This window comes from Microtus ochrogaster, chromosome 4 (genome assembly GCF_000317375.1).
Source record: "Microtus ochrogaster isolate Prairie Vole_2 chromosome 4, MicOch1.0, whole genome shotgun sequence".
Lineage (NCBI taxonomy): Eukaryota > Metazoa > Chordata > Mammalia > Rodentia > Cricetidae > Microtus > Microtus ochrogaster.
The window spans coordinates 55,175,115-55,190,735 of record NC_022011.1 but is presented as its reverse complement, the minus strand read 5'-3'; the positions used below and the strand labels follow the sequence as shown (position 1 = coordinate 55,190,735).

General features: G+C 37.0%; 1 protein-coding gene across 1 annotated transcript in view; it reads left to right on the top strand.

Moving 5' to 3' along the window:
* Positions 1–15,621, top strand: part of Lrp1b (LDL receptor related protein 1B) — a 1,800,012-nt gene that overhangs the window by 1,759,099 nt on the left and 25,292 nt on the right. The window contains exons 85-87 of the mRNA XM_026778709.1: positions 2,917–3,091; positions 8,741–8,845; positions 9,685–9,798. Coding sequence (XP_026634510.1) covers positions 2,917–3,091; positions 8,741–8,845; positions 9,685–9,798 — 394 coding nt within the window. The remainder of the gene's footprint in view (positions 1–2,916; positions 3,092–8,740; positions 8,846–9,684; positions 9,799–15,621) is intronic.

Here is a 15,621-nt window from a genome sequence, read left to right as displayed (position 1 = left end):
TGTGGCTTTGGAGCCTGTCCTGGAACTAGCTCTGTAGACCAGGCTGGTCTCGAACTCACAGAGATCCGCCTGCCTCTGCCTTCCAAGTGCTGGGATTAAAGGCGTGTGCCACCACTGCCCGGCCTCTTTCTATCTCTCTATCTATCTCATTTACTACTGATGGAATGATAACTACGATGCAGAGAATGCAGTTCTCAGATTCTGTAAGCCACAAGAAAAGTGGAAGGCAGCAGAATTTAAATTGATTTGAAAAACAGCTTTCCAACTACAGTGCAGAGAGCAGCTCTGCTTTTGAACACTCCCATATCTTAGCTTTCAAGGCCTGAGAATGTGAAAAACGAAGTATCCTTTCTCTCTTTTGACTATCTCCAGGAAAAGTACACAGTCTGACTGTACTAGAAGCAGAAAGTGGTTGACTTAGTAAAATGCAAGTTGGATTTTTTTTTTTTACTAAACTGTTAGACTAATACCAATTTATTATACCAATTAATAATGAACAAACACTTTTCTGACCTTCTTTGGTTTCAGCTTTATACTATGAAACCAATCATGTGCAATGCATGACATTGCTGTATGCCCCGAATAGGTCACAAATTGCACCCCAGAGAATAGATCCTAGTTCCCATTTAGTGTTCAGAATTCCAAGTTCTAAAATTTTAAAAATGCTTTTTTTAAAAAATTTATTTATTTAATTAAGGATTGCTGCCTCCTCCCAGCCACCACCTCCCATTTCCCTCCCCCTCTCTGATCAAGTCCCTCTCCCTCATCAGCTTGAAGAGCAATACAAAATGAAAAATGCTTCTTTTTTATATTTAGTCCAAAACTATACTTATGGGATTAAATAATGAATCCAAAGTGTATCCTTAATATAAAACAACAAGAGTAATAAGTACACGTAAATCCAGCTTTCATTAATATAAAACAAGTCTGTCAATAATTTCACATTCTGCCTAATTTAATAAAGGGCTACACAAATACACATACACAAAAGCTAGAAAAATATTTTAGTCATCATTTAACATTGTTGTCATGTAGCAGGTTAAGGTTTGTGAATTTTAGTTTTATCTTAACTAATCTCATTTAACATTATTTAACAGTTAAACAACTAAAAATAAATTTCTGCCTCTAAATACAAACCCTGTGGTAGATTTAATTAATTATTTACATTTTTGTAATATAATTAAACATCTTAAATTGAACCCATATAGAGTTGTCTGCTTCTCAAGTTACTGAAGCACAATAATTCTTTTTTTTTTTATTTTTACCTTTTTTTAATTTTATTTTTTTATCTTTTTAAGAAAGAAAACAAGCTATCTATTTTCATTGTACGTACCAATCCAAGTTCCCACTCCCTCCACACACACTCCCACCCCATCCAATCCTCAGAAAGGATAAGGCACATTGCTTTGCCGAAGGTCCAAGGCCCTCCCTACTATATTTAGGCTGAGCAAGGTATTCATCCAAAGAGAATAGGATCCCAAAAAGCCACTACAAGCAGTAGGGATAAATCCTGGTGCCACTGCCAGTGGCCCCTCAGTCTGCCTCAGCCACGCAACTGTCAACCACATTCAGAGGGACTAGTTTGGTTCTATGTTTGTTCCTTGCCAACCCTGCTGGAGTTGGCGAACTCCCATTAGCTCAGGTAGACTGTTTCAGTGGGTGTACCCATCATGGTCTTGATCTCTTTGCTCATATTCTCATTCCTTCCACTCTTCAACTGGACTTTGGCAGCTCAGTCCAGTACTCTGATGTGGGTCTCCGCCTAGATGAAGGCTCTATGTTGATATTTAAGATATTCATTGAGGGAACAGGATAGTCAAGGATGAGGAAGGACAGAGACGACAGCAACTAGGTATCTTGATTGAGGGAACCATTAGGGGGCTATCAAGTAACTTGGCTCTCTAGCCCTGGGCCGTGGTGGCGCACACCTTTAATCCCAGCACTCGGGAAGCAGGTGGATCTCTGTCAGCTTGAGACCAGCCTGGTCTACAGAGCTAGTTAGTTCCAGGACAGGCATAAAAGCTACAGAGAAACCTTGTCTCGAAACAAACAAACAAACAAACAAACAAACAAACAAACAAAAAGAGAATCCTGGCTCTAGAGAAATTTCCAGGAATCCACAAGAATGATGACCCCAGCCATCTAAGATCCTAAGCAGTAAAGGATAGAGAGCCCGAACTTGCCTTGCCTTGTAGTCAGACTGAAGCATAATAATTCTAAGGTGATATTAAAAGTTTATTCAGTGCTTTTTGTTGAACTATGAATGTTCAAGAGGTATTAAAATACTTGAGGGAAGTATTCTTTGATCATGAAGAAACCTGTTTTGTTATGCTTTAAAAGGAAGATGCTTTAAAACCCGAGTGTAGATTAGATGGGAACATTTCAGTCTGGAGGGGGTGTTTAGCGCGCAAATAGAATTCAGGAAGATGATATTTCTGTGTCATTTTCCACCCATAAAGCATCAGCCAATCCTGCTCAGCTTTTCTTTGGCGTTCTATCTTCTCACCAAATGTTTTATTGATCTAGGGGTACAGAGAGGTGGGAAGTGCAACAGTGATTGGCTTCTAAGGAAATGTCAAGCATTTCTGCTCATGTCCAACCACACTTGCCCTGCTCATTGAAAGGAAAGTTAAGGAATCTTAAGCTTTGCAAGTCAGAATAAAAAGAGCTTATCAGCTAGCATTGTGTCATTACAACACTTATCTTCCTAGCCTGATTAATTAGATCCTAACATAGAAATAGAAAGGAATAAAAGCTTTATCAGAGAAGTCTCTTTTGTATATTATACAAGCCAATTTAAAAAATACTTTACCTACTATGTGACCATTTTAATATTAAGCAAAATAATATCATTTATAAAACTGAAAACAATATCTCATAGCATTATTTAAGTGTTTGGTTGTTCCTTCCTCCTAGATGTGTGCCACCACTATTGTGTGAATTCTGAATCATGTACCATTGGGAATGATGGAAGTGTTGAATGTGTCTGTCCAACACGCTACGAAGGACCGAAATGTGAGATTGACAAATGTATACGGTGCCATGGCGGACACTGTATTATAAATAAAGACAATGAAGATATAGTTTGCAAGTAAGTAAGCACCTATTTTAAGTTATAAAGCACCTATATATAAAAGACGCATGGTTCCAAAATAAAGTATAAAGTAAATGTAACGTTTTAATCAAAAGTTCGGCTTGTCCAACAATTCATTTTTTTTTAACTAGAGATGAAGTTCAAGTAAGCTCATGCTTCAACATTTTTGCAGATATCTGAAGAAGGTGAACACCAATGGTAGCATCAGATTATTCCAGAAATGAAATATAGCCAAGAAGCAAGCAATAGTGAAAATATTTAAAAATCTATATGTAGAACTAAGGATATGACCATGTTTACCTACCAAGGGTTTAATTCACAGTGAAAGTAGAACAATGAGGAGAGAGTGGAGGAGCAGGAAAAAGAGATGGTGGTGGGAGGCATGGAAGAGACTGAAACAGAAGGAAACAACAATGATGGGTACTTAGGTTATCTGCAAGTGATGGCTCATGAATCCAAGAGCATCATGGTGTATAAAGGCCAGTGACATTTATATATATTCGAGACAGGGTTTCTGTGGCTTTGGAGCCTGTCCTGGAACTAGCTCTGTAGACCAGGCTGGTCTCGAACTCACAGAGATCTACCTGCCTCTGCCTCCCAAGTACTGGGATTAAAGGCGTGCTCCACTACCGCCCGGCTGGGCCACATATATTTTTAAGCATTATTTATTTTAGTTCTACATTCAATAGAGTGAGATAGGAGGAATCCATGAAATTGTAGAACAAGTTTGGTCATGTGAAGTCAACCCCCAAATCCACGTTTTAAGGAGAGAACCAACTTCCAAACTTTTTCTTCCGACCTTCATACCCAGAGCCTCTTGTTGGAATAATGGATGCAAGTATGTGGAATGTTCAATGTAAAGTTTTTCATTACTAGTAATTTCTTATTCATAACCACAGTGAGTAGATTGGAATTTTTTAAATTCATTTTCTGATTAAGTGTCTTTTCATTTGAGATTATAATTTTATTTTATTGGCTTGAATTGAACCTTCTGGGTTGAAGCAATATATATCTCCAATGGACATAGGCACTAAGCCTTTTCTTTTCCTACTCTGACTGAGAATTTCTACCTAAAACAAGTGTATTAAATTATGGGTTCTAGGAAGCAGAGTGGGTATGTACAAGTTTTACTTCTGTTGTCTTTTGAAATTTGTCTTTACAACTAAGTGAATAGGAACAGAACTCAGCAACTAAGATTCATGACATTCTGCTTGTACCAGAAAACAACTTCTTGCCATGAGGTGAGAGGTCAGTCCTCATGCCAAAGTACTTTGAACAATACTCTAAAAGAAGTGTCTTTTAGAAAAATCCAGAAAAAGGACTGGATTCTGTCATCTACTTTGCTTAGGAGTATAATGAATCAGAGTAAGAAATGTCAGAGTGTTCCATAAAGTATCCCTGCCACTGAGTGCTCTATGACTTGTCAGATGAGTTATGTTACTCTGTAAAGGCAAATCCAATAAAATTTTATTGCAGGCAATGTCACAAAGTTTTATTTATTTTTTATTTGCTCTCACTATAGCATTTACTGTAAATGTGTTTTGTGTTATCTTTATGAATGGCATAAATTAGACCTAAAAAGCTGAATTATTTGAAAGTGTATTCCTTTTAATTCAGGTAATTAAAAACAGGACTGATATTACTTTAATAAGTACATAAAATCAAAATGAATACTCACATGGATCACACAAGTCACTTGGTTGCAAAAAGCTCAACAGTTCTTACTCACGAAAGAGTTTTATTTAAGTTTGTACATGTGAAGGGCTTTCTGTTTGTACAAGTCACTTGGTTGCAAAAAGCTCAACAGTTCTTACTCACGAAAGAGTTTTATTTAAGTTTGTACATGTGAAGGGCTTTCTGTTTGTTTGTTTATTTGCTTTGTCGGTTGTTTTTTTTGTTTTAAACAAAATAAGATATAATAAGATAAAATAAAATCATCGTATCAAAGTTGGACAACACAAACTAACAATATGAAAAGTTCCAAGAATAAAAGTACCACTTGTTTGTACATTCAAGATTCCCATAAAAGCACTAAACTGAAAGCAACTATGTATTCCAGGGGACCTGGTACAGACCAGTGTTAGCTCAATCCCTGTTGCTTCAGACTCTGTGAGTTCCATTCCTATGAGCTTTGCTCACTTGATTTAGAGGGCATTGGTCTCCTGGTGTCCTCCTTCTCCTCTGGCTCTTAAATCATTCTGACTTCTCCTCCACAGGCTTTCCTGAGCTTGGGGAGGGATTTGATGGAGACCTTCCACTGAGAACTGTATGTTCCAAGGTCTCACTCTTTTCAAAATATCTGGATATGGGTCGATGTATTTTTTCCCATGAGTGGAGACGAATATCATCAGGTGTCATTTTCATCACTACATTTTAATTTTTGTTATATTTTGTTATTTGTTTGTTTTTGAATCAGTCATATTTTGTTTTAACATGGGTTAAACCTTGCCTCTCTAGTCTCTCATTTTTTTTCACTCAATCAGTACCAGGTTTGGGCTGTATTTCATGGAGTAGGCTTTAAGTCAAATCCAACATCGCTTTGTTACTTGCTCAAGTTTTGTGCCATTATTGTCCTAGCATATTTTGTAAGCGGGACATATTGTAGATCAAAGGCTTTGTAGCTGGATTGGTGTTTATGTTTCTCTTTTGGTATCTTTCAGAATACCTCCCCATCCCATAGACACTAAAAAATAGGGATAAAGGTTCTATGGAGGCACAAACTCAGCATCTCTCTGCTCAGTGAGTTGTGTAGGTGTTGTCTTCAACAATGGGGCCTTGCTACAATTTTTTTTTTGGAGAACAATCTATTGTCTTGGCAACAACTGGGTTGTTTTTGCATTTCCATGGACCCTTTTAGCCAACAATTCAATTGGATGTAACCCAGTCCCAATTATTTGGTGATAAGAGATGGCTAGCTGGAACTTTATTAGGATCACCTTTGTATACTATAAGAAGTTTTCACTGTACTGAATTGTGCTCCTCATGACCTCTGCTCCTCATCAGAGCTGGTTACATAATGTTTTTGTTGAGTCTCTTCCACTTACACTAATATTTGTGGCTATAAACTATCTACAGACTCTTATGACAGTGATCATCACTACATATTATTCTTGGAGATAGAAGTACATAGCATTGAAGAGAAGCTTGTAACTCATGTTGAACCACTCAGAGAGGAACCATTTGATATTATCTTTCCTATCAACTTTTTTTGTATTTACTAGATAACTTGAAAGTAACATTTGAGAATTGATTAAACCAGAGATTGTGAGTTTATTTGAACTTATTTGATTTTTATAAAAAATGACATATAGGAAATTGAGGAATTAAGTAGTATTTGTTCCATACTTAAAAATATCTGAAAACTTCTATTTTCAGTTGCAAACTCAAAGAAAACATTAGTAGGAAAAGAACAAAAGTTATCACAGATGTTGGAAACTGGAATTTAAAACAATTAATTTACATTATTTCCACTTTTGTATAATTATCATTAATTATATAATATTTTTATCATTTTATGTAAAACTCTGCAATAGGTAATGGATAATTCTTCCTCTTTGACATTATTCCTTTACTAGAATCATAATCTATAACTTTTCCTGCCTTTGTGTTCAATAAAGCTTGGAAAGGAGGAAAAGAAATGCCTTCACACTTAACATTTCAGAAGGCAGTACTATTGACTGTGTATTTTGGCTCACTTTGCGTGTGTATTGTCAAGCCCATGTTCAGATCAGCTGTAAAAGATCTTAACGATCTTACACCCTCTATTAATGAGGAATGTGAGACCTATGCCATGATGGGCTCTGGGTTTACACAGTCCCATTTTCCAACTTGCACACAGTGAATTCATCACGCCTGTTGATATTTAAAAGATATTCTATTTTGAAATAGAGGCTCTGTGGAATTGTCTTCAAATTCAAAAGCTGACCAAAATTATATTCAGCTTGTACCTTTCCAGCCACCATACAATCTACAGGAAAACAGGTGAATGTACACATAGTAAGAAAATTATGAAGAGGAAGTTGGCTTCCTATCATTCTCAGGCATTTTAATGTCATTCGGGAATTCTCTAGACAGGGTGTGCTGTATCTTGAGGAAGCTGAGGTGAGATAGTGTTATTAGTAAAATCAAGTCTAAGGATAGGAAGGGATCTACCACAGGAAGGTCAGAAATATCAGTCAATTGTGCTGAAGCCTTACTTCAGTACCAAGGTCATGTCTACACTTGTAAAACAACTGACTTTTTTTTATCAATTGACGACCAATACCAGTATGAAATTGTACTCTACTTTAAAATAGCGTGTATATAGCTTTTTACAAATGCTTCAGCAAGGAAATCAGGTTACCCAATGACCTGGAGAATAGATATATACAGTTTCCACATTTTCTCAGGAGTATACCATGGTCAATACAGTTGTTCGTTTAACATACAAGACCGTGTTTTTGTTGTTGTTTGTTCAGCATTGCTAGGTCCATTTTAAACTGAAGGAAGATGGTGTTCATTTCCAGCCCAGGCATTTAATGTAACTGTTATTAGTCTCTGAGGTGTGATTTTCAAGAGTACCCAGCTGTCTGTGCTCCTGCATGACTCCCTCACTACTAGCTTTAGAATTTCACTAACTAACTCAGTTTTGACAACAAAAAATTGAAGGACATAGAAGCTCACACCTGTAAGTGATGTATTCTATAGGGTGAGGTACAAGAACTTATATGAAATCATAGACCAGACTTGGCTATGCAGGACATCACATATGCTTGGGCTGGAAAGTAACACCTTGACTCAAAACAAAGCAACATGTGTGACGTTGATTGAATAATATGCATTTAACATGTGAATTAATTTGATATTTTTATTTCCATGAATGTTTATTTTTATACCTGTGTACACAGCTTTGGGGCACAATCATATCACAGTGCACATGAAGGCCAGATGACCAAGTCTAAGAGTTACATGTCATCTACTTGGGTGACAAAAGCCTTTACCTACAGAACCATATTCCCAAACTAATACCACTGGGCAACCAATTCTGTAGAGACAGAACCAAAATGATACTAGTAAGCAGCCTAACAAATCTACCTAATTGTTAACCTTAGGCAATGAGAGTCTCTTCCTTGAAAGAGGTGAATAACATTTCCAAGGATAACACACAGTATTTCATCTGGCCTCTACACACACAAGAACATAAACTCATGTACTCTTATGTGAATAGATATGTATATATACCTTCATACAGGTTTAAAATAATTGCAATGCTAACGTTTCTCTCTAGAACATCCTACAGTGAGAACAGAAATCCATTATACTTCTGTAGTGTGCCTTATAGCTCACCGTTAAGTAATCAAGTTCCAGTTAACTGAAAAATAAATTCATCATGCCCTAACATATGAGTGATATACAAGAGTATTTTCTAAACATATATTTAGCTGCTTTAAAGTTTTATCAAACAACTAAGTTGAAAATTAGTAAAATGCAAACATAATCTGCCCTTATTCTAATAAGCAAATATCTGCACATCTGCAAACCTTAGATTTAAACCCAAACCAGAGGATTTCAGATGATGCCTATTCTAGCTTTCAGGTGTTTTGTGTCAACCTTCAACACCAATAATACTGGTGGTAACCATGTTATTTTTTTCTTTTGTTACTGCAGCTGCACTAATGGAAAGATTGCCTCTAGCTGTCAATTATGTGACGGTTACTGTTACAATGGTGGCACATGCCAGCTGGATCCTGAAATTAATGTACCTGTGTGTGTGTGAGTATCTCCTAATGCGGGTAATTTGCATAAGACAAAGCTGCATGTAGGCGGAGTCATGATCCTAATGTTTTCCTTTCTTGGGGCAATAATTTTTTTAAAGTAGGTGTGTCATGCATATCTCTGGTCAATTGTCCCTCATGGACACATGTGCTACATAAACCCTTTCTCATCAGTTTCTTAAAGATCTCTTGAGGAATAGCTCATTCAGTTCTTAGCATCATATCATCTCAGACATTCATAAGTTCTAACTTGGAAATTCTTGGAAAACTGATGTGGTTTTATTGACCTTATTAAGCTGTATGAAACCTACAGACTATTGTGTATGTGTGTGTGTGCATGCACTCGCGTGCGTGTGTGTATTCCTCAGTACTTAGGAATATTCTTGTCAAAAGAATATGGACTATGTTTTCAAATATATAATATTATCTGATGATTGTATTAGACTTAGAGTATGAAAAAAATATAAACCAATTAAGTTCGTGGCTCTCTCAGAGTACATTATGTGCAGCTTGGTTACTAAATACTTAGGAAATTTGATATTTTGTTCCATCTCACTTTGCTGATTCCCTAGAACAGACCACCTAAAGCCATTCTGATGTGGTCACTGTACTGAGTTTTATTTTAACTGAGTAAAGGAATGATGCCCACGAGTGAATCCAATAAGCATCCTGTCCCCCTAGTTCTCAGAGGAACATACCATCAGGGTATATGTGAGGGAGGAAAGCATTCCTGGGAACATTTTATTTTATATTACTTTCAATGTATAAGATAAATTTAAACATATATGGCAAAAAGTCAGACGCTTTATTCAGTTGTATTTTACTGGAATTCTGCAGATGCTCTGTGGGGTTTAAAAGTCAGCGCTGTGACCAGAAAGAGAACCCTTGTGATCACTACTGTCAGAATGAGGGGATGTGCACTTTAACTGCGTTTAATGAGCCGAGATGCAAGTAGGTTTAACCTTCCACTTACTGCTGCGCTTCCTGTGACATCATTTCAGGCCACAGTTCATTGGTTTAAATCATGAGCATCCACATGCATTTCACAGTGTATACTTAATCTCGGGGCTCATCTCTGTCACATGTACTTAACCTATGCTTTGCTCACAGATCACTGTGTATGCCACAGACTGCTAGAGTGTGTAGTAATATTGCAAGTGATGAAAAAGCTACTCAGGCTTGCTCGTAAAATTACAGATGCTAAAACAGGAGACTTTAATCCAAGGAGGACAGAAACAAGAGGTTTAAAGTCTGTAGCTACTACATTTCAGGCAATGATTTTTTTAAGTTTGACTTTTTCTATTTCAAAAACTGATGGGATAATATACTATTTGTTTCCTTTATGTACATTGAAAACTGTATGACTTATTACATTAAGAAAAAGTGCATGCCAATATATTTCAAGAAATTTAATTTCATTGTAGTTTGCATCATTTTTCCTTCCTTTAGTTTGTGATGACTTGGGGGTAGTCCATGGAAAGTAAACACATATTTTCTGCTTCCAGCATCTCCTCTAGGCTCACTACAGTAGAAAGACCTATATCTGGTTCTTTCTTAATACTCAGTGATAAAATCAGCAGCTTTGAAGGACACCTTGGAGTAGCCTCACTGGAGTCATGGTCAGCCTATCCAATAAAACTGTAAAGCAAGTCAGGCTAAAATTCTCGATTTCATTTCCAAAACTTGGCTATTTTTGTTACAATTAACTGCTGGGATTTTGAGGCAAAAGCTTGGACTTAAAAGAGGTGGTTCTGAAGGTGGCATTCCCATTTAAATTCAAGAGGAACGTGTGGAAGTTTATGAGCCCTACAACAAAAGTTTTGCTGACACTTCAGGGGCAAAATGATGCTTGATCCTTGGGATACATCTGGAGGGAGGAATAGGTAGAAGAGTGAGTCTCTATTATTCAAATTGTCTGAGTTCAGGTGCTTCTTGGCCAAAAAAACAATGAAGACTTATTTGAGGTTAGTTTTATCATCACTGAAATCTCTGTCCTAGATCGTAGCCTCGGTTTATTCTGTCAGTGTTTCAGTGCTTTGGTGCAATGTCTGTACATCATAGCAGCTCTTGTTTCTTATTCATCAGAAAGAGTTACCAGGATAACTTTCTGTGAAAGGATTCCCTATGTCACCAGAATATGAAAACTTATTCAAATGGCTATAGCACTTCACAGTAATCTTTATCTTTAAACAGATAGTACCAGGGATTGATAATCAGTGAAGCTGGTAAATGCAAAAGAAGAACACAGTGTTTACAGGACTTTAGGGAATGTCTTTATTTTTATGTAACATTATCTCTGTGTCTATTTGTCTTTATGGAAGTCATGCCTGTACTTGGATTTTTCTAAGTCCTTCAATTTTGTTGCCAAGCAGAAGTATTAATGATTATTATACAAACCTGAAACAGTTAGGTCATAAAAAGTATAGAGAAAATATATTATCATATGTTCAGTAATTCATTAACCAAATATAAATAACCAATGAGTAAGACACTTGTTAATTTAGACATATTAATAACCACAAAACTGAAAGAGAAGTACATTATATATTCTCCATATTTTATGTGTACTCTTATGCTATTGTCTAACTGCTGTACCTTATTCAGGTTGACACATTGTGGTCACACACATCTGATCACCTGTGCATGATTATAGAATTTTATGTTCTATCCTTAAATCATCCCTATATATAATGCTAAAGAACATAAAATTCATTTTGAGTCAGTGAGCATATTTGTAGAGAAAATAAAATTATCCCTTAATTGTTACAATAGAAATAATATCAGAATATTATCAGGGTGAAAACAGGTGAATAAGAAATTATGTATGATTCAAAGTGGGATAATCAAAGGCCTTTTTGGTGTCAGTAATAATTTGAAACAAAAATTAGAGGAGCATTAGAAGTAAGGAATAGGTGAAACACTGAGGAAAACAGAATTTATTGAAAATAAAATCAATGTGGAAGTGACAATGAAGGTTACTGAGGGCACGAGATCACTGGGAGCAGAGATATTGTGAACATTTATTTATTTATTAAAGATTTCTGCCTCCTCCCTGCCACCGCCTCCCATTCCCTCCCCCTTCCCCAATCAAGTCCCCCTCCCTCGTCAGCTCAAAGAGCAATCAGGGTTCCCTGCCCTGTGGGAAGTCCAAGGAACACCCACCTCCATCTAGGTCTAGTAAGGTGATTTTTGAGAGATATTTGCTGCCATGAAGATCAAGAAAGACAAATTGGAGAAGTTTGTTCGTGAGCAATTTCCTGTGGACTAAAGAATCAAGAGTTGTTTCAGTCCCAGAAAGATTAAGCATTATATGTGGCTCATTACCTTGGACAAGGCAGCTACTGAGAGGGGTGTGTGAAGCCCCAATTGAGACAGAATTCACACACAGCTGGGACCTTTAGGGTGAGGCAGTAAGGAATAACAGAAGTATTTTCCTCATTGTTTAGTTAGGAGCTCAATGAAGGAAGAATATAAGAATAGAGGAAAATAATTTTGCACCGAGACTTTAAGCCATTAAGAAGTTTGTTCCCATTAATGTCCAGCTTTTAAGTAATATGATGGTAGACAAGTGAGATCAGGTTTTCTCTCACGCTCATGCCTCCTAGGAGGAAATATCACAGTGTACGAAAACAGAAACAAAAAAGTCTTAGCTGTGTTTAGGGTATTTACAATTCTTATAGTTATAACATGTAAGTAAGTTTTAAAAACTTAATAACACCTATAGTTATATGTAATAAAAAGTAATCCAACTAAAGGATTATACAGCTCCCACAGCATCTTCTTAGCAGCTAAATCTTTAGGTGCGGAGATGTGTAGAAAAGTGTGTTTCAGCCCGATCTTTAATGGTAGTGTTCGGTATCTTTAGAGAAAAGTTGATGTGTACTATTTCACCTAAAATCTTTATAGGAAACAAAGGCTGCTCTGAGAGTCTCAAGTGCTGCCTGCTTTAGTTTCAATGGCATATCATTTTTCCATCTTCATGGAGAGAAATCCTATCTGAATTGTATAGGACTAACGCACATGGTCGGAAAGTCAATAAAGTATTCAGATCTTATGAAGGTGACAGCCCAGTTTTTCCACCTAGAAATTTTATTGCTCTATCCTTCAATTTAGGGAACAAATTTGTTCGTTGAAAGCCTTCCCTTTTGTCTCTAGATGGCCATTTTCATTTATTACTTTGTGAGCAACAGAAAGAAAATGGCAAAGAAAAACAAAGGAACAAAACAGTATATTTTTACACTTACTTGGAGGAAGTTTTGTCAGTTTTACAATAGGCCACTGAAAAATTTTAAACTGTATTTTAAAGTTTTTCATTATGCACTTCTGACAATATATTAATAGAAAATTATATTTAAAATTTTATTTAATGTATATAAGTGTTTTGTCTGCAAGTATGCCTGGGTGCCACATGCATAACTGGTATCTGCAGAGGCCATCAGAGGGTAGTGGATTCCCTGCAATTGTAGTAAAGATGCTTGTGAACCACCATGTGAATGCTGGGAATCAAACCCTGGTCCTATGGAAGACCAGTTAGTGTTCTTAACTCCTGAACTATTTCTCCAACCACATAAATGAAAAAATATAGAACTCAATAGCAAGTGGTCCATGCTTCCTGGAATCTAAGAACTTCCCATAGGATTAGTGCCTCACTTACGTCAGATCCAAGCTTTGTATGCAACATGGGCTTCCCTCCATGGTGCGACTTTATAGCATTACTCATAGTTCTTTCCTTCATCCACAACCAAGAGGTGCTTGGCTCACCTCTGCTTCCTGTACTCCACTGGCACCCCATATACACTTTGCTGTGCATACACAGCTGCTGAAGAAATAGCTGTAGGCTACAACTCTGTCTTTGCTGAAGAGGCTCAATAAAACCAGCATCCCTCTGCAGTTTTATCCGGTTAACGCTTCATGTCATACTGGTTCCAAATGACATGCCACTTCTTGTATGTGACAAGTAGATAGTAAAAATTGGTTCAGTTATACTTAATGGAAAGTTTTACGAAGAATTAAATTTAACGAGAAAAAAATATAAATTTTGCTTTTTGTCACTTTGAGCAGAAGCATAGTACCATTGTAGGAGTTCAAGGAGGCTTTCATTTTGATATTTGCTGTTCAATTTTCAGATGGAATTGTGTCAAGATATCAGAAAGTTCTAGGAAGGTAGTCCTTGTTTATAAGGTGGAAAAAAATGAGACTACGTTGTTATCTCTCGGGGTCTATGTTCTGCAAAAGGAATAACTACACAAAATAACTAATTAACTTGATATTTAGTTGACATTCTCAACAAAATGCTGAAGGCATGCCCTGGTTGCTATAGTAACATAAAAGGAGGCATAAGTTGGAGAAATATTTGAGCAAAAATGAAGAAGGACTCGATGACGGAGGTAGTTTAAAAATCAAGTCTTGGAGGAAAGAATATGGGAAAGGGGGATGGAAAGGAAGAGGGGGGGTGAGGTAGAGGTGAGGTGTTGAGGTGAGTTGAAAGAGTCCTGGACCAATGACTTATGATGAAGACATTTGATTGTCATGTTTCTTCAGTCAGCTATTTGGTGTAAATATCGCCAGCTAGGACTGTGGACAACAGAGTCAGGAATAAATGGGGGGGAAAAAAGGCGTCCTGTCTTCTGAGAATTCATGTGCTGCAGGAGTAGACCCAAATATGTTGCTGTCTTTCACCATAAGGAACTGTAACTTTAAACATCGTCACTCTGATTCCAAAGCATCAGCCAGATTTTAGTTTCAGTGATCCCACCTGCAGCGTTAGAGAACAGGGTCATAATGTCAGCAGAAGCCTTGTGAACTTGTCTCTTTCCCAGATCTAGGGAAATTGAGCTCCTGCCTTACCTGGAGCACAGTATTGAGCCTCATGGGATCATCTTCAGCCTTGCAAATATATTTTTTTTTTTGCCTTACTGAGATCTGCATTAAAATATGCCCCCTCTGCCTTTCCAATTGTGCTCTTTTGTAGTGGGTTAGTATAGGGAAGCTGTCTGTTGTTGGAGACTTCTCATTCATTCCTGGCTGCTCAGTCCTGAAATAATTACACAGAAATTATATTAATTAAAACACTGGTTGGCCAATTGCTTAAGCGTTTGGCTAGCTAGCTCTTATATCTTTATTTAACCCTTTTCCATGATTTTATATTTTACCACGAAGCTCGTGGTTTACCAATAAGGTTCCATCTGGCAGGCGCCTTGCATCTTTCTCCCTTTGAGGTTACTGGCTACTTTCTCTCAGCATTCAGTTTAATTTTTCTGCCAACTCTGTTCTGTCCTATCACAGGCCAAAGAAGTTTGTTTACTTGTTAACCAGTAAAAGCAACACATATACAGAAGGACTTTCCACATCAGCTGTCTCTAAAGATGAATATTTTACCTAAAAAAGGACTTGAAATTGAGGCTAATCATCGAAGAGCAGTACGGACTAGTTGTATACCAACCCAATTTGTACAATGAAGTCCTAATTCCTAAATCTCCAGAATGGAACTGACACTGAAGATGGGTCCTTCAAAAGAGGTGATCAAAGTAAATAGTTAGTGAATGTTGGCCTTAATCCACCCTAATCCAAAGAACTAGTTTTCATTAAAGAATAGCAGGTCAGAAAGAATTTTCACAGTGGGAAAAGCTAGACACGAGATATTTGTCTATAAATTAAAGAAAACAGATTCAGAAAAAAAGTCGCCCACACTCATGCCTTAAAGTTCTAGCCATCTGAACACTGACAAAACACATTTCTTTTAAACCTGTCCATTCTGTGACACTTTTGATTGGC